The sequence below is a fragment of the Trachemys scripta genome, chromosome 14 (genome assembly GCF_013100865.1).
Source record: "Trachemys scripta elegans isolate TJP31775 chromosome 14, CAS_Tse_1.0, whole genome shotgun sequence".
In the NCBI taxonomy this organism is placed as follows: Eukaryota; Metazoa; Chordata; order Testudines; family Emydidae; genus Trachemys; species Trachemys scripta.
In genome coordinates this window covers 3,152,880-3,171,842 of record NC_048311.1, presented here as the reverse complement: position 1 = coordinate 3,171,842, position 18,963 = coordinate 3,152,880, and the positions used below count along the sequence as shown (strand labels likewise).

The 18,963-nt window shown below is 44.2% G+C and overlaps 2 protein-coding genes across 2 annotated transcripts; both read left to right on the top strand.

Annotated features, from left to right (window-relative positions):
• The first annotated feature begins 4,473 nt into the window (after positions 1-4,473).
• On the top strand, positions 4,474-5,430 carry LOC117887568 (olfactory receptor 6N1-like). The gene has a single exon (XM_034790215.1). The coding sequence runs from the start codon at positions 4,474-4,476 to the stop codon at positions 5,428-5,430; it is 957 nt and encodes a 318-aa protein (XP_034646106.1).
• Positions 5,431-11,256: 5,826 nt separating this feature from the next.
• On the top strand, positions 11,257-12,183 carry LOC117887567 (olfactory receptor 10A7-like). Its single transcript, XM_034790214.1, has one exon. The coding sequence runs from the start codon at positions 11,257-11,259 to the stop codon at positions 12,181-12,183; it is 927 nt and encodes a 308-aa protein (XP_034646105.1).
• The last annotated feature ends 6,780 nt before the right edge of the window (positions 12,184-18,963 follow it).

Below are 18,963 nucleotides of genomic sequence, written 5' to 3'. Positions count from 1 at the left end.
AGTGAGCTTGTTATCAAATGTCATACCTAAGAATTTATAAATTCAGTACATTTATCTGTTGGTCTTATAACTATAACTTTACATCTTTTTGGCTTTTCCTTGTTGTGAGGATCATTCCCTTAATTTTGTCTATGAGAATTTGATGCCCCACCTATTTCCCCATTCTGCACTTCTCTTAAATGCATCATCATTCTTTCGGTGGCACTTTCAAGGCTTCTGCTTTTGATCCAAATGGCACAATCAGCAAACAACCTGATCCCTATTCCTATACTCGTCTCCTCAGGTCAATCCTTTATCATGATGTTAAAGAGTGTTGGCGTAACTACAGTGCTTTGTGGAGTTTCACTTGCAATTGACTATACATTGGAAAAAGCTTTCCCTAACTGGACTTGTTCAGTTCTTTTGCCTAAGAAATCCCTTATCCATCTGTACATTCTTCCTGTATTACCCATTGAGGCCACTTTATGAAGTAGTTCCTCTGTCCATAACACATCATAGACTTTTTTTTACGTCCAGGAAGATTAGTATCATAATTCTATGATTCTCATGCTCTTTTGTGCTTTTATCTCTACCCTGACAACATGGTCAATCACACTCCTACCTTACTGAAGCCCACTTTGCGTTTCATCTATGAACCTACTTCTTTATAAGTGTGCTACTGATCTCTCCCTTACTATTCTTTCCATGGTTTTACCTAAGCCACACTAAAGTTTACATTTAAAATACCCACATCCTCCCTCCCATCCCATCTCTTCATCTCCTAATTATCCTTAATATTATTTTCTCCTCCCTAATTTGTATCCTCTGATATTCATCATTACTAACTTTTTGAAACATGGTAGCCAGAATTTCTGCTTTTCTTTGTTAGAGCTTATTACTCCATGCCCTGCAACTGGAAGGCTTGGTGTTATGTGACTCTTACTCTTTATTTCATTCATTTCCCTAGTTTGTGTATATGACTTTGAAGTATAGGTATTTTTATTTACTTTCCCATGTTATGGTATTCAGCTCTCTCTTTTTGCACTTTTTATAGCCCTTTGTGAAACTACCTTACTTTTTTATATTTCCTTATGTTCATTATTTAAAGATTTTTCTTTGCTATCTTATATGCTTATTCCTTTCCCTAATTACCATTTCATATTCCTTGTTCCACCATGGTACACATTTCCTATCTTTAGGCAGTGTTGGTGTCCTAGGAATATCAATATCTCAATCCTCAATATCTTCACAGATATATTACTTATTCACACATTCCTCACTTCTGTTTCCAAAGATTTTTCCAGTTTGTTTTTTTAAGATTCCAAGTGGGGATATTATCCTCATCTTCAGTATTTTCTGTTCCTTGAGATATAATTAATGTCAGGAAGTGGTCACTAGCCTTCCCCTCACCCCACCCAGGTAAATTTCACGGCTTCATTCACTCTCTATTGTCCAAGATCCAGACATGAGACGCTTCCATCAGCTGTATAGAACATGGTAGGTGCTCCTTCATTTATTACTAAGTTATTCTCTTCAAAGATTTGCTCTAAACATTTTCCATGTTTTTCTTACTTCCCCACAATCTGTTGTGACTATTCAGATCACCACAGATAATGAATGGGCATGTGACACCTGCAATGAATCCTTTCAGGTCCATAGCCTCTAGTTTCCTGGATGGGTTACAAACATTATAAAGTCCTAGAGATGCAGAATTGTTTTGTATTGGTATCTCAATAGCATTATACTCTGTATTTAGCTTTCTAATCTCTACTTCAAGGTAGTTCAGGTTCTCCTTAGTGAAGGGGTATGTACCCCCACCTTTATTTATAACATCAACCATTAATGCAATGATCTCTTTTCACCGCAACATTACACATTACCTCCCATTGATTTGTTGCAGGCTATTGCCTTTCCCCACATCAGGTTCTCTTTTAGGTATCTCCTAACAGTTTCAGCATAGGGGGGTTTGTATTTCTCTAGCTTGCTTCCCTCTATAAAGCCTGCATATTCTGAGCTGTGTTTTCCTCCACAGTTGCAACAGTTTTGTTCTGTCCCTTCCTCACAATCATTATATAAATGGTCACCTCCACACTTACTGCACTGTACTTTCCCATTGGAATTCTTTGCTACATGACCAAATCTTTGGTAGCTGTAGCATATCACAGAAAGAGGAATATCTGATACCCTAAAGTTACTCTATCTGGTCACATCTCTCCCTTAAAATGTGTCCAGCACAGCTGTCAAGCACCTGCTATCACTTCCTCTTCTGTTAATTAGCCTCTTAGCACCTATCACCTTATCTCCACTATTTCTTATTTTCTTTCCTGACATTACCTTTGGGACCCCAGATACTACCTTTCTTGTTTCTGTGAGAGATTTGGATAGCTGACAACTTATTTTTATTTTACCTAGCACCTTTGTCTAAAGGAGTTTCACTACTTGGTCTTTGTTTTTACATTCCACTAATGAGTTTCCAGCAGGTAGCAACTTAGCTCTTGCTATATCCAGGGCTGGCTCTAGGCACCAGCAAGGCAAGCAGTTGCTTGGGGTGGCAAATTTGCAAGGGGGCAAGAATCCTGCATGGGAACTGAAAACCAACAGGGGGCCCTGGGAGCTGTAGTTCCTTTTTTAGCTTGCTGCCTATAGAGCCAGCCCTGGAGCAGGGAAAGAACTACATTTCCCAGCATTCCCTTGGCTGCAATTAACAGGAAAGGGAGGGGGAAGGAATGTGGAACTGAAACCTTGTGCTGCAGCTTGCTGTGAATGGTAGGGACAGAGCCAGCTCTAGGTATTTTGCTGCCCCCCACCCCAGCCCTGGGCTCCCCCCACACCCCTGTATTGCCCCAGCCCTGGACTCTCCCCCACCCACACCCCCTGCTGCCCCAGCTCTGGCCCCAGCCCTGGTCTCTCCCCTCACCCGCATCTCCTGCCACCCCAGTCCTGGGCTCTTCTCCCCCTCACACCCACCACACCCCCTGCCACCCCAGTTCTGGCCCACATCTGCACCTCCTGCTGCCCCAGCCCTGGGCTCTCCCCCAAAGAAAGAATTGGGTGGACTAAATGACAGTGCCCCTCTCTTAGTAGTAGGCGGGTGAGCCCGCCCACTTCCCGGTTCGCCAATACCGACAGTACCCCTCTCTATCTGAATCCTAGCAAGGGAGGTACATGGATCCCACTAGAATTTAAACGGAAAAGTAAGGGAGGGGAGGCTCTACTAGGACCTGGGCAGCTTTAGATACAGTACCAGGCACGTAGGAGAATTTACACTTCTGAGCCATGGAATCAGAAATTGACTTTTCTTTTCCAGATTTAGCTAATATTCACAAAGGGAATCTAGCACCTGCCTTCCAGATTTGAACACCCTCAAAATTCAGGAGTGCTCAAGCTCAATTTGGGCAGCTGTTACTTCATTTCTCCCAAATCAAATATACTGATGCACTGTAACTTGCTGTAGAAAAAGTAGACTAAATTGAGCAAGAAATGCTTCCCAGTGGTTATTAGGACTGGAATTGCTATTTTCAACAGCCATTGCTGTTTTTTGTTTGTTTGTTTTAGTTTTATTTGTGTAAAAGGAAGACAGTGATATTGCATTGGCAAATTCCTCATAGAAACAAAGAATGGAACAAAAGAATAATAAAGGCACCTCAACTTTTCCTCATTTATGTAGGATAGTCTTATAATATGCATCCAGATAGCCTTCAATCACACAAGCTGAAAATTGTTCCACTTTACTGCAGTTCTGTAACCATATGGGAACCAATCCTGTCTGTGTTCTGTGAACATCCAAAATTCCTGCTGAATGACTTGCCCTGGGAGCAAGTTACCAGTAACCCAGAGCTGGGATGGCAGGAGAGTGCAGTTGGGGGGGGAGGGGGAGAGAGAGAGCCCGGGGGGGGGGTACCTTTTCGTCCCTTTTCTTCCTGTGGGAATTTCAGCCTGAGGAGCCACTGGGATTCTATAACAGTGGCTTCAATCTATCCATTTCCATTGGAAAGAGACCCCACATCAACAGAAAGGCACTGGATGAATGGGAAACCCCTGCATTTGAACATCTCAGTCCAAGATTTCAGTTGATGTATTTATTGATTTTGACTCGTAAGACATGGCAGGATACGGGGCATTGCCAGAAGTGAAATACAGCATTTAAGCATCATTGTTATGCTCTGGTATGTCACTAGATGGGATATGATAGACAGAGAAATTATCTGATCTGTCCTATCAGTATTTGGCTACCAGAGAACCTGGCCGTTATAGTAATCATTGGTATCCACGTAGAACACCCTCTTCCCCATCAGAGCAATGTTCTGTCCTGGGACTCAGTTTTCTGACACTTTGCTCTCAAATCTAAATTTAGTCTTAAAAGTTTCAGCCTGTAACCAGGAGAGGGAGGGAGTTTCTGAATATTTATGGAATTAATTCACGAGATTTGATTAAGTTTTAACTTTATGTCCTTCTGATTCAGTTGCACAGATTCATTGTTCCTAGACTCAACCCATGGCAGATGGGAGAAACCAAACGGTCATCATGGAATTCATCCTCCTGGGATTCGGGGACCTCCCTGACTTGCAAATTCTTCTCTTCCTGATGTTCCTAGTGATCTACCTGGCAACCATGGCCGGGAACACCCTCATCGTGGTGCTCGTTTTGGCTGATCAGCACTTTCACACCCCCATGTACTTCTTCCTGGGCAATCTGTCCTGCCTGGAGACCTGCTACACCTCAACCATTCTGCCCAGGTTGTTGGCCAGTCTCCTGACTGGGGACAAAACCATGTCAGTCAGTGGCTGCATCATACAAATGTATTTCTTTGGGTCTCTGGCATGTACAGAATGCTATCTCCTAGCAGCGATGTCTTATGATCGGTATTTAGCAATATGTAAACCCCTGCACTATTCAACTCTTATGAATATCAGATTTTGCCTCCAATTGGCTGCTGCATCATGGTTAAATGGTTGTTTGGCTGTAATTATCTTAATCTCATTCCTATCACACGTATTATTCTGTGGCCCAAATGAAATCAACCATTTCTATTGTGATGTCATCCCACTGATAGAACTCTCCTGCAGTGACACACACCTTATTATATTGGTGGACTTCATACTAGCCTGTGTATTCATCCTGCCTCCATTCCTACTAACCCTGACATCCTACGTGTGCATCATTGGCACCATCCTGAGAATCCCTTCCACCACCGAGAGAAAAAAGGCATTTTCCACCTGCTCCTCTCACCTCATTGTGGTGACAATTTTCTATGGAACCTTAATGGTTGTCTACATACTACCAAAACATGATACACTGAGAGACCTGAACAAAGTGGTCTCCCTTTGCTACACGGTGCTGACTCCCCTGGTAAACCCCCTCATCTACAGCTTGAGAAACAGAGAGGTCAAGGAAGCCTTGTGCAAAGCAATCAGTAAATGTGGCTTTCACAAAAACGTGCAAAGACTCTGAGATAATGACTTAGCCTGAGGTGTTCAAAGCTGTCCAGGTGATTTAAGCAATCAGCCCCCATTAAAATTAAGTTGAAAAGTCCCAGTGACAATCTCAGCACTCAGTGTTGTCCATCTCAGTGGAAGGACCAGGGACGGAGGTGGCCATAGCCATGTTCCCATCATGCAGTTATTAACTGGGCACTAGGCTGAATGGAGACAAAACTTTAACCAATTTTTTGATCTGTATAAAAGCCGTCTATGATAAAAATAAATGTTTGGACAATAAAAATAGTAACTCCTTGTGCAGCATATGTGGGGACGTAAGCCTGGGAAATCTGCCACCCCTGAAATTGTGCTTATTACCATCATAGCCCTCTGCAAACCAACCTGTTTCACTGCACTCACATGCAAATAACCAGGTCCCTTCAGGGACCTCTGGACACCAGCTTCTCTGCTTCCACCAGTTCAAGGGGAGGGGGCCTGTTACTGACTGAAACAAGTGCAATGTTTGAGAGGGCTAATTCTGAGGGCACGGTGTCTAGTCAGCTCCAGGTACCACAGATAGCTGTGCTCCAGGCAGGGCCCTCTCCTCAGGGGGTGAAGCAACCTATGGTGAGAGGAAGCGGCTACCACCTACCAATGGGCAGAACTCCTGTGATGCCAAACAGGGCAGTGCTGGCTCAGTCACTGGGAACATATCAGGGCTTGGTCAGAGGCAGGGGAGCTGGGCACCAGTGAGAATTGCAGGGCTCCAACTCTGCGGAAGTCATTTCCCAAGGGACCTAACGAAGTTAGTCACCCAAATCCCTTTGAAATGGGAGTTGGACACTTATCTCCCTTAGACACCTCTGAGAATCTCAGCCTGGAGAGCCACTGAGATTCTGTCATTGTAGCTTCAATCTATGCAGTTCCATTGGAAACAGACCCCACATCAACAGAAAGGCACTGGATGTATGGGAACCCCCTGATAAACCTTTGAGAGCTGCTGCTGTTGTTTGTGCTCTTGTAACCAATAATGTTGCAATCATTTTTTGTACTATTTTGTTCCCAGTAGCTATAATTTGGAACAGTGCACACCTAGCAGTAGGTAAGAAATGAGGAGAGATGCGATTATGCTGTCCAGAGCCACTAGAGGGCAGAGGAATGGGAAAGGTGTAGCGGTGCTGGCCAATGAACAGCAGCCAAAGTGGAAGGGCAAGAAAGGAGTTATGTTGCCAACTGACTGATGGAAAGGGAGGTGAAGCTGTATAATGGTGTGTAAGTGCTGAGTAGAGAGCACTGAAGAGCAGAGGACCTCTATGCTGCGTAATGAAAGGTGGATAGTAGCATATGTTATGGAGTGAGTTATGGGCTTTTATACTAAATAACAGCTACCAGGTGACAGCGTCAAGAAAGGGAAAGAGGCAGCTATAAGGAGAAGAATCCACTAGAGGAGAGGAGAAACAGGCTGTCATGCTGGGAAATCGACACTAGATGGCACCAGAGTAGACGAAATATGAGAGGGGCGTCAGAAATACTGACTAGTGACCAATAGAGTACAATAGCCAATGCAATAATCAAAAAGTTATGCTATAAAATGGCCAGTAGATGGCAGCATGTTCTAAGAGTGAGATATGGGCAGCTATTTTCAAAAATGCCCCTTAGAAGGCAAAATATTTTGAATACTAATAAAAGGGCAGTGCAAGTACATTATTACTGGCCATCACCTTGACAGGTATCTCCCAAAAATGTAAGCTGGTGTTTGTCCATGATCTAAAATATTTTCCACAAAGGATCATTAGACTAAAACATGATGTACAATGGGACTTGTATAATTGCAAGTCACACTGGGAATTGTTAGCTACAAAGCTTTGGAGATAGAAAATGAACCAAGTGGGAGAAAGGTTGAAGTGGGACCGTATTGAAAAGCGTGAAGAAAGAATACAAATATGAGAGAGCATTTACACTTATTAAATCAAAGGGGAAGCCCATTTTCCAAAGGTAGATCATATGCACCAGCTCATCCCTTCAGGTAACTGCAGGTCTCTCTAATGAGAGAGTCCTGTTTCTGCAGAATGATGAAAGACAAGAACCTCAGTGGAACCGAGTCCTGTCTCTCAAATCTTGAAGAGCTCTGCGTAGTCGAAAACTTGTCTCTCACCAACAGAAATGTGTCCAATAAAAGGTATTACCTCACCCACCTTGTCTCAAAGCCTGAGAAATGAGTTCATCAACTCAAGCGTGAGCTGTCCTATGAATAGAGGTAAGCACCCAATTCCAAACTGCTGCTGCTTTGAATTTATATATCACCTTCCAAACCGGGGTATTAAAGTGCTTGAGTAATTAAGCATTAGCATATGTGACGGACTCAGGCCAGAAGGATATAAGAGGGTAGTGGAAGGCACATATATCAGCCTCAGAATGAGCAGAGCCCTGTTCCCTGGATAGCCAAACAAGGGCTACTCCAGGCCAATCAAGACACCTGATGCCAATTTATCCAGTTAAGGTCGTTAGACTAATGCTGGCACCTGACTTCAATTAACTGACAGAGGGTCAGGTAAGACTGTTAGGCTAATGGAGACAGCTGGAATCAATTAAGGTCCCACTTATACTGCTTTAAAAGTTCTCCTTTCTAGCTCTCTCAAGATGAGCCCAGGTGAAAGGAGCTGGAGGAGAGGAAGCATTACTGTACCCTGAGGTAAGAGTGAAGCTTGGAAAAAGGGGAGTACGGGGAAGTGTCCCAGGGAATCAAAGCAACGTCAGTTGAGGAGGGAAGCTGCTAACAGCTGCTATCATTAGGGTCCCTGGGTTGGAACCCGGAGTAGAGGGTGGGCCCAGGTTCCCCCTTTCTTCCCTCCTCTCCCCCATGATCCACAGAGATCCCTTTGAAAGGGGAAACAGACTTGGATCCAGGCAGGAGACCAAACTGTCCCTAAGGAACTCTAAGGAGCAACAGAGACTGTGGGTATTCCACCTCCCATACAGGCCGGTGATGAAAGTAGCTCAATAATCTGTAACCTTTGCTGCCTTACTGGAAAAGGGAGGTCATATTGAGGGCCTCAGTGAGCTTCTGAGGCCACTATATCCACCAGGAAGCTCAGGACCCACAATACAGGCTTGGAGCTTTGTCACATAATTTAAGATTCACCTTCTGTGAAGAATGTGGGAAATGTCTGTATTCATTTTTACGATACATAGTTTGAGTCAGGATGCTGGGCAAAGGTAGGTAGGACAAGTGGTAGGAGCTTGAGATCCCGGAACTGAAGCCAGGGGTCAGAGTCAGTATCAAGATTCAAGCTGAGGGTCAGAGATGGAGACAGAATCAGGAATTGGGACAAGGGTCAAAACCAGGCATCGGCATCCCAGTTGGGTTTCCAGGGGTCGATCAGGAGTCAGAATCCAAGTCAGAGCCGAGGTCAGTACCAGAACTTCAGACACAGAGAAGCGGGGTGGTCATGGCAGCTGTCTGGGATCCGCATTGTTGCCTGGACACTTCTTGGTACGCCCCGTTGGTGAATATAGGGTCAAGGAGCCAAGACCACTGTCAGTCCGATCATGCCGGATGGAATTTACCGTGGCATACAACCACTGCAGATTATGGGCCACTGGGAATGAGTCAGCTACAGGCATGGGCAGGTGGTGGTATGGGGATATTACTTACCCGTTAACCTTACAGGCCCAGGTCCAAGTCCTGCTGATACTTACAGTTGCTTTGGGTGGCTGTGGTATGGGTAGCTAAGGGTTAAATTCTGCAAGGATCCCCTCATGGTAGCTGTAAACATTCCTCAATGGTCTGATGCTCAAAAGGAGAAATGCATGAAGCAGTGTATTAGAGATACGGGGTGGGTGAGGTAATATCTCTTATTGGACCAACTTCCATTGGTGAGAGAGACAAGCTTTCAGCTACTACACTGCATGAACCAGTGTGGTCAGGTGCCCTTCTCAAACCCCCAGGGGACCTTTGAGCAGGAACCCTGAACTAAGGGACTTTGGAGTGGATAAAAAGACAGCCTGTGGTTCAAAGGGTTAATGTGATGCTTGCATATATAAACAGGGTAATCTGGAGCAGATTCTTCTGTATTTGGCACTGGTGCGACCACTGCTGGAATTGTGCTCACAATTCATGAAGGGTTCAGCGAATAGCCATGAGGATTGGAAAGACTCAAGGAGTTCAATCAGTTCAGTTTAGCAAGGAGCAGGTTAAGTGGTGAACTGATCACGGTCTGTACGTGACCATGTGGGGAACAGAAATGTGATAATGGTTGGCTCGTCAATCTAGCAGAGAAAGATATAACAAGATCCAATGGCTGGAAGTTGAAGCTCAACAAATTCATACTGGAAATAAGGCACAGTTTTTATCAGTGAGGGTAATTAACCATTGGAACAATGTACCAAAGAGTCATGGTGGATTTTCCATCAGTGGAAATTTTTAAATCAGAATTGGATGGTTTTTTTCTAAAGGATCTGCTCTAGTTCAAACAGGAATTAATTCAGGGAAGTCTTACGGCCTGTGTTTCACAGCAGTTCAGACTAGATGATCCCAGGGACCCTTCTGGCCTTGGAATCTATGAATAAGTGGGGAGAGATTCTGACTGGGGTGTCAGACTGTCCGAGAGGCCGGGGTTGCAGGGGGCAACCTGCCTCATTGTTCTTGGGGGGTATCTGGGTTAAATGGAACCTGCTTAAACTGGCAAGGAAAGGCAGTGTTTAGATAGACAATATGTGCATAGGATTTTATTGTTTTAACCCTGTTTCCCTCTGCTAGTTATGTTTCTGTGAACCAGTCAATCACACTGGTTTTTTAAAGAGGCCATCCTGAGTCACTAGAGGTTCAAATTGGTCACAATGTCCAAGAGAGGATTCCATAGGAGGGGACAAAGCCAGTTGTAGCTGCTGGAGATAAAAACGGCTGGTGAAACAGGGATGCTGTAGCCTGCAGACACACAGCATCCATTCGATATACATGGGTGATAGAGAGATGGATATACAGCTGATTGCTTAAGAAGAGAGAGAGAGAGAGAGAGAGAGATCCAAAAGGAATAGACAAATCAGTGAATTAAAAGTTTTAACTTTCCTACCAATATTGGTTGGAATTTTCTAAGTACCTTAATGGATTTAGGTGCCCAACTCGTCAAGAGGAGCAGGTGCCTAACTCCTTTAGAGCGCTATTGAAGTCTCAGCCTTAATAGTCCATGAATTCATGTTACAGGGAGAGAATTCCCAGCACAATTTAACAGCATTTTCAGGTTCCACAACTTATATAGTGGAAACAGTTTTCAACACTTATTAATATTTGCTAAAGGTGGTAAATCTGGCTCTACCTGTTGGGAATTTTTGATATTTTGGAACCGTGTAACAGTGTGAAAGAATCACAGAGGTACATTCATAGATTTATAGATTAGAAAGCCACAAAAGACCATTAAATCCTCTAGTCTGACTTCCAACACTAGATTGATTGATTGATTTGGCTTATACAAAAATATGAAGACTTTCTCAGTAATGGTATCCCACATTTGGACAAACTTTGTCATAAGAAGAGATATGAGACAATGTGAATCAAACTGTGTGTGTATAAATGGCTGCCTATTACTGTGGGCTCTCAGACCCATCAATATAGCAACTGAGTTCCTGGTCTGGTTTGAGAGAGGTTGATATTTTGTTAAATCTGCTGCATAAAACTTACGATAATATATCCAAAGAGTCAACATGCCAGCCAGCTCTGTTCCTGCAACTCCATTACTGATCCAGGGGGCTTCCTTGCCCCCAACTACTTCTTTGCTGGATTAAAACTTAAGTATTTTTTTGCCAATCATCTCCAAGAAGTATTTTTCTCTTCTTCAGTTTTTATCCTTCCTAGATACACCCCATGGCAAACACAGAAGGGGGGAATCAAACTTCCATCACAGAATTCATCCTCCTGGGATTCGGGGATCTCCCTGAACTGCTGACTCTACTCTTCCTGCTGTTTCTAGTGATCTACATTGTGACCTTGGCCGGGAACATCCTCATTGTTGTGCTAGTTGTGGCTGATCGGCACCTTCACATCCCCATGTACTTCTTCCTGGGGAACTTGTCCTGCTTGGAGACCTGCTACACCTCCACCCTCCTGCCCAGGATTCTGGTCAGTTTCCTGACAGGGGACAAGACCATTTCTGTGAGTGGTTGTATGACACAATTTTATTTTGTTAGTTTCTTTGCTGGTGCGGAATGCTATCTGCTAGCAGTGATGTCATATGATCGGTATTTGGCGATATGCAAACCGCTGCATTATGCAGCCCTCATGAATGCCAGGTTCTGCCTGCAGTTAGCAGCTGGGTCTTGGATAAATGGGTTTCTGGCTGTTATCATAGTACTATTTCTTATGTTACAATTAACTTTCTGTGGCCCCAATGAAATTGATCATTTCTACTGTGAATCCACAGAAATGTTAAATCTATACTGCAATGGCACCAACCAGACAGAGCTTGTCATTACCATCCTGGCTGCTATATTCACTCTGCCTCCATTTGTATTAACCATGATGTCCTATGTGTATATCCTCATCACCATCCTGAGAATCCCTTCCACCACCGGGAGGCAAAAGGCATTTTCCACGTGCTCCTCTCACCTCATTGTGGTGACCATTTTCTATGGGACCCTAATCATTGTATATCTGCTACCAAAAAACAACACACTAAGAGACCTAAACAAAGTGTTCTCTGTCTGCTACACAATTCTGACACCTATGGCCAATCCTTTCATATACAGCCTGAGAAACAGAGGTGAAAGAAGCCCTGAGAAAAATTGCCACTAAATGTGTAGATTTTACAAGAAATTAGAAATCACAAGGTTTTATTTCTTACTGTATTAAGGGGAAATGGTGAGATGCAGAGCTGGTTTATTGTTTTATAGAAACAGATTCTGGGTGGTCTCTAGTTCTGACTAGGTCTTTCGGAATGTGCTGCTATAATTTTTGAGGATGTGCAAATATCTGATATGTGAGATCAGTCAATACCAGGATCTTTATATTCATAATAAAATTGAACTGTATTACACTTGGCTCGAGTTAGGCAATTCCAAGCATTAAACCAAAGTAAGAATATAGGATAAAAGAACAATTTACACTGGGATTATCGAAGGATCCTAAGGGGGCTAGGGGTCCAAATTTCAATGGGGTTGTGTTACCTAACTCCCTTAGGTCCCTTGACAATCTTGGCTGAATGACAAGATATTTGAAAGTATACACTGATTTTGGGTGCCTCAGCCATTGGGGAATTGCACTTGAGACTCCAAGACTTTTCAGAGCACATAGAATTTTCATAACCTGTTGTGTGTTCAATGGTGGGACATGATCAGTTCACCTCATCCTATCTAGGTATATGACATGGCCATCACCAACATTAACAATGGGACACCTCAAGGAAGAAGAGCTTGTCGATATGGGGAGAAATCATATGAATTTGAAGAAATTTGGACCTTGTTTCCAGATACTTTTGGATAAAGAATGCTGAAATAATGCCTGACTTCCATTCTACTGGACCTCTCTGCTTTCTCCCTCCCGCTTCCTGCCCCCATTCCCCAACTTCCTTTTTTTGGGGCCAATTTGTGTCTTTTTTCAAATTGTTGTTACCCCCTCCCTCACATGCAAGGTTTGGCTGATTTTTGTATTGCCTAGTTTTGACAAGTTGCAAAGTTGCGTAATTGCATATTTTTTTTAGCAAGCCTGTAAAATGTGCAGTGTTGGGTGACATGTACAAGCTGTAACCATTTTTCTTGTTTGTTTTTTCATGAAAATTAATACAAAAATGAATCACAAAAATAAAATGACAGGTCACCTCTCAATCACTGCTGGGAGGTTGGGAATTCAAATCCCCGTATTACAGAGGCACAGGGCAGATTACGGGTCACGCCCAAATCCACACACAGAAAGTCTGTGGTTGAGCTGGGAATTGAATGCAGATGTCCCACATCATGCTCCAGGGTCCTATCATTACACCATCCTTTGGCCCCTGAGAGGGTAACGCCTCCCCGTTCTCATTAGTTAACTTCCCGTGCTTTCTACAGGCCATAAACTACTGACCCCACAAGCAGAAGGTGAGGATTGAGAAACAGGCATTTATTCACTGTAGGAGCCATTGGATGGCAAACAAGGCAACTGATGACAAAGGGGATGCTGTACTGTTTAATGGCTACCCTCGTAGAGAGTCAGGGATGGGAAGGGGGTAGCTACACTATACTATGGGCACTACAGGGCATCAGTAATTCTCTAAAAATCAGCAAAAGGGTTATATAAATAAAATTTATTATGAAACAAAAGGCAAAAAACTATTATGTACATAGTTTAGTCCTATTCAGTGTCTACTCGGCGCTTCTTGGCTTGTCTCTTGTATTCATTAAATGGAGCATCTCTTGTCACTGTCCAGCAATAGTCTGCAAGCATTGATGGGCTCCATTTGCCCTGATAGCGTTTCTCCATTGTTGCAATGTCCTGGTGAAATCTCTTGCCGTGCTCGTCGCTCACTGCTCCACAGTTCGGTGGAAAAAAATCTAGATGAGAGTGCAAAAAATGTATCTTTAGTGACATGTTGCAACCAAGGCTTTTGTATGCTTTGAGGAGGTTTTCCACCAACAACCTGTAGTTGTCTGCCTTGTTGTTTCCGAGAAAATTTATTGCCACTAACTGGAAGGCTTTCCGTGCCGTCTTTTCCTTGCCACGCAGTGCATGGTCAAATGCATCATCTTGAAGAAGTTCACGAATCTGAGGACCAACAAAGACACCTTCCTTTATCTTAGCTTCACTTAACCTTGGAAATTTTCCACGGTGGTACTTGAAAGCTGCTTGTGTTTTGTCAATGGCCTTGACAAAGTTCTTCATCAAACCCAGCTTGATGTGTAAGGGTGGTAACAAATTTTTCCTTGATTCAACAAGTGGTGGATGCTGAACACTTTTCCTCCCAGGCTCCAATGACTGTCGGAGTGGCCAATCTTTCTTGCTGTAGTGGGAATCTCTTGCACGACTATCCCATTTGCAGAGAAAACAGCAGTACTTTGTGTATCCAGTCTGCAGACCAAGCAAGAGAGCAACAACCTTCAAATCGCCACAAAGCTGCCACTGATGTTGGTCATAGTTTATGCACCTCAAAAGTTGTTTCATGTTGTCATAGGTTTCCTTCATATGGACTGCATGACCAACTGGTATTGATGGCAAAACATTGCCATTATGCAGTAAAACAGCTTTAAGACTCGTCTTCGATGAATCAAAGAACAGTCTCCACTCATCTGAATCGTTAACGATGTTGAGGGCTGCCATCACACCATCAATGTTGTTGCAGGCTACAAGATCACCTTCCATGAAGTAGCATGGGACAAGATCCTTTTGACGGTCACGGAACATGGAAACCCTAACATCACCTGCCAGGAGATTCCACTGCTATACTCTGGAGCCCAACAGCTCTGCCTTACTCCTGGGTAGTTCCAAATCCCTGACAAGGTCATTCAGTTCACCTTGTGTTATGAGGTGTGGTTCAGAGGAGGAGGATGGGAGAAAATGTGGGTCCTGTGACATTGATGGTTCAGGACCAGAAGTTTCATCCTCTTCCTCGTCTGACTCAAGTGAGAATGTTTCTGGTGCATCAGGAACCGGCAGTCCTTCTCCGTGGGGTACTGGGCATATAGCTGATGGAATGTTTGGATAATGCACTGTCCACTTTTTCTTCTTTGACACACCTTTCCCAACTGGAGGCACCATGCAGGAGTAACAATTGCTGCTATGATCTGTGGGCTCTCTCCAAATCATTGGCACTGCAAAAGACATAGATTTCCTTTTCCTGTTCAACCACTGGCGAAGATTTGTTGCACAAGTGTTGCAGCATATGTGTGGGGCTCACCTCTTGTCCTGATCTCCAATTTTGCAGCCAAAATAAAGGTAATAGGCTTTCTTAACCATAGTGGTTATACTGCGCTTTTGTGATGCAAAAGTCACTTCACCAGAAACATAGCAGAAGTTATCTGCACTGTTTACACAAGTACGAGGCATCTCTGCTCACTTTGGCTAAACAGAAATGTGTCCCTTTGCAAAATCGAACACTGACAAATAAGAGAGCACGACACTGTATGATTTCTAGAGCTGATATAGGGCAATTTGTTCAGCAGAGTGATGTAAGCTTCGTTATGATATGCATCATCCATGACTTCTAGGAATAACATGATGCAATTCATATCATGTATGATGCAATACCAGCTTCAGATTGCATCATTCATTGTTTTGCCTAAAAAGCAAGAACTGTCCAAACCCAGTCATAGATTTATTCATAGATCCAGTCAAAGATGTATTTCAGTCATTTCTGGTTTAAATTGAGATCCCTTCCCTTTATAACTCACTTATCCTCCGCCATTCCCAAGTCAAGGGTCGTATATACTGACCCAATAGCATATCTTGAAAACTAGAGCCAATCAACAATTTTAAGCATCATTTTCATTCTCAGTGACCCAGAATTAGTAAAGTTTGACTACATTTATTTCAGAAGCATTTTGGCTGTAGAGCAGTGTTATTGCTTTGGGATGGGGTTTAGTTAGGAAGGATTTGGCTAAATGAAAAGAAGTGAGGGCAGATATGCTGAGGAGAGGGGTGGGGGGCACAGAGAAGGGAAAAAGGTGGAAGCTGTGAAGGAGGAAGATATGAAGGATGTTCCAGTAGTTAGGGCATCATTCTAGCATTCGGGATTAGAACTGGATGAAATTTTTCATTTGAACAGTTTATTTGCCAAAAAAAATACAGTTTTTGTTGACTGAAATTAGTTGACGTGAATTTGCCTAATACTTTTGGCCCAAAACACTGGGGGTGAGGCGGCTGGATTCACAAAGAGATTTAGGGCTTGTTCACAAAATGGCTGGAGGCGAAGAAAGCAGCAGAGGTCTGTGTTTTAGCCAATTGTTGCAACACCCACCTGCAATGTTGGAGACCCAGCTTCAAGTCCCTGTGCTGGAGCAGAAATTTAAATGCAAGCCTCCTGTCTCTGAGGGGAGTGCTCTAAACCCCAGGCCATAGAGCGTTCAATGGTGAATCTCTTCCAACCTTGCTGTTGAAGCTTTTCCACTTTTTATAAAATACCTCAATCGTCATTGGCTCAGGGAGCAAGCATGAGAATGACTCTACAGCCTAGTGGTTGGAGCATGCAGCTGGGAGATAGAAGACCTTGACTCAAGTCCCTGCAGCAATGAACATGTAATTATTGATACAAAGTGGGACAGCTTCAACAGAAGAATCTGAGAGACCTCCCCCCCTCTCCCCGAGCAGCCTGTCACTCCAGTCAGGGTGCTCACCAGCGGGGTTCTAGGACTGGGATTTGGATTTGGGTCTCCCACATCACAGGCTAGTACCCGGGCCAAACTTCATAAAGGCAAACAGGGCCCCATTCTCCACTGCCCATTTTAATGAATGGCACCTAAGAATGCTTGGAAGCCAAATGTTTCCAGTTGAGTGATGTGGTATTTTCAACCCAAAGTGGATTTCCTGTTGCATTTTGGTTTGTTGGAAATTCCAGATTTGGTTCAACCTACAGCAATTGCCTTTTCCAATTTTTTGGAACTGCCACCGAATAAAAAAAACAGCTGTTTGCTCAGTTCTACTTGGGATACCTGTGTTCCAGTCCCTGTTCCACCGGAGATTCCCTGTTTGACCATGGAAATTTCTGTGCCTCTGTTCCCCAGCTGTACAATGGAGAAAACAGGCATTTCGTACCTCACAGGTGTGTTGTGAGGATCAATACATTATAGCCTGTGGGTACCCAGCTACTACGGCTAAGGGGGGCAGATAAGTACCTCTGGGAGAAGCAGGGCTGTCTCTTGAACGGGAGCCTGAACACACCCAGAGGAGGTGAGATTACCCACACGACACAGCTAGTGTCTGACACTGGACTCATGCCTCTAAATAGGCTATTACTGAACTGGCCACTCGGTGAAAGTGGAGCAGAAATAAGAGTGAGGGAATGTTGCAGTGATGGAGATGAAGAGAGACACTCAGGGAAGTGCCGTCTCACAATGACTAAGGAGATCCTGGCGCTGCCTGCTCAGCTCTCACTCAGCAGTGATGGGGGAGGTGGGGAAAGTGATCAGGTTTAGCTGAGCCTGACCCAAACACAGCCCTTTAGCAACTCAAGTTGATGCTGTAGGGCAGGGGTCGGCAACGTTCGGCACGTGGCTCGCCAGGGTAAGCACCCTAGCGGGCCGGGCCAGTTTATTTACCTGCTGACGCAGCAGGTTCTGCCCATTGCGGCCCCCACTCGCTGCGGTTCGCTGTCCTGGGCCAATGGGGGCATCGGGAAGCGGCGCGGGCCGAGGGATGTACTGGCCGCAGCTTCCTGCCACCCCCATTGGCCCGGGACGGCGAACCACTGCCAGTGGGGTCCACGATCGGCCGAACCTGCCGCGTCAGCAGGTAAATAAATTGTAGGGCTTGTCTACATGGGGAATGTTACCAGCATACTTATACAGTGACAGTTACACCAGTGTAACGCCCCATCTGGACACCCTTATTCTGGATGAAGCTGGCCAGGGGCGGCTCTATGTATTTTGCCGCCCCAAGCATGGCAGTCAGGCAGCCTTTGGCGGCGCGCCTGCAGGAGGTCCGCTGGTAACGCGGTTTCGGCGGCATGCCTGCGGGAGGTCCAATGAGAGAACACAGTTTCTGGAGAGAAGTGAGAGATAAGAACCTGACTCTTGGTCACCAACCCTGAGAGATCCAAGATCATCTACTGGAGGCTGAATACCCTGTGGTCTCATGTGAGCGTTATCCCTCATGCTGCTGCTGCCAGGCACTGAGACCGAATCTGTCTGTCAGGGGATACCACTAAAGGGTTAATAGGGAGCCTGCCTGCCTGCTCAGCTGGGGTTGATCAGTGGCCTCCCAACAGCTGCAGAGATAAAAAGGCTGCAGATCAGACAGGTATGTTAGCTGATAGAGAGACTGAAGGGCTGCAGAGAGGAGTCCCTTTTGCTTCAGCAACAGATTAGTAAGATGCTACCCAGGCAATCAGGTTGTTCTCTCTCTTTCCTTAATGGTCACTAGAATTGATTGGAAAATGGAAAACCAGTTTCATTAAAAATGTTGACATTTGAAAGTTATTTCCATTAATCAGGAAGAAGTTTGCATTTTTTTTTAAACTTTTGGTGATTTTGTTTTTAAACTGCTCTGTGCAATAAAATAAATAGTGTCACTTCCCCCTTCTCTTTTCCTTCTTTTATTCCTTTTTCTTTTTGGCACTTGGTAACTTTCCAAAACTTCCTCAAACTTTGAAAAATTACAGTGTGGCAAAGTAACAGGCTTTCATTTTTTCTTGTATCTCTCTGTAACTCTTTCAAAATTATAGCAGTTTGGGAGGGGGGCGGGAGGGGAAGAACAAGGAATTGTGAACAAACTTTAGATATGATAGTTGGCATGTTTTCTGAATCCTGTGAGTGTCTATTCCTTGTAAATGTATAACTTTGCTAGTGGAGATTTTAATGGATATTTTTATCATGCAGTTTCAGAATCTCACTAAGCAGTTTGAATCAACAATATCTATTGGCAGAGAAATTCAAAAGTTAATCCCTGAGT

What these genes read in the sequence shown, in the direction of transcription:
- LOC117887568 (XM_034790215.1), top strand. Translation starts at nt 4,474, where the DNA reads ATGGCAGATGGGAGAAACCAAACGGTCATCATGGAATTCATCCTCCTG.
- LOC117887567 (XM_034790214.1), top strand. Translation starts at nt 11,257, where the DNA reads ATGGCAAACACAGAAGGGGGGAATCAAACTTCCATCACAGAATTCATC.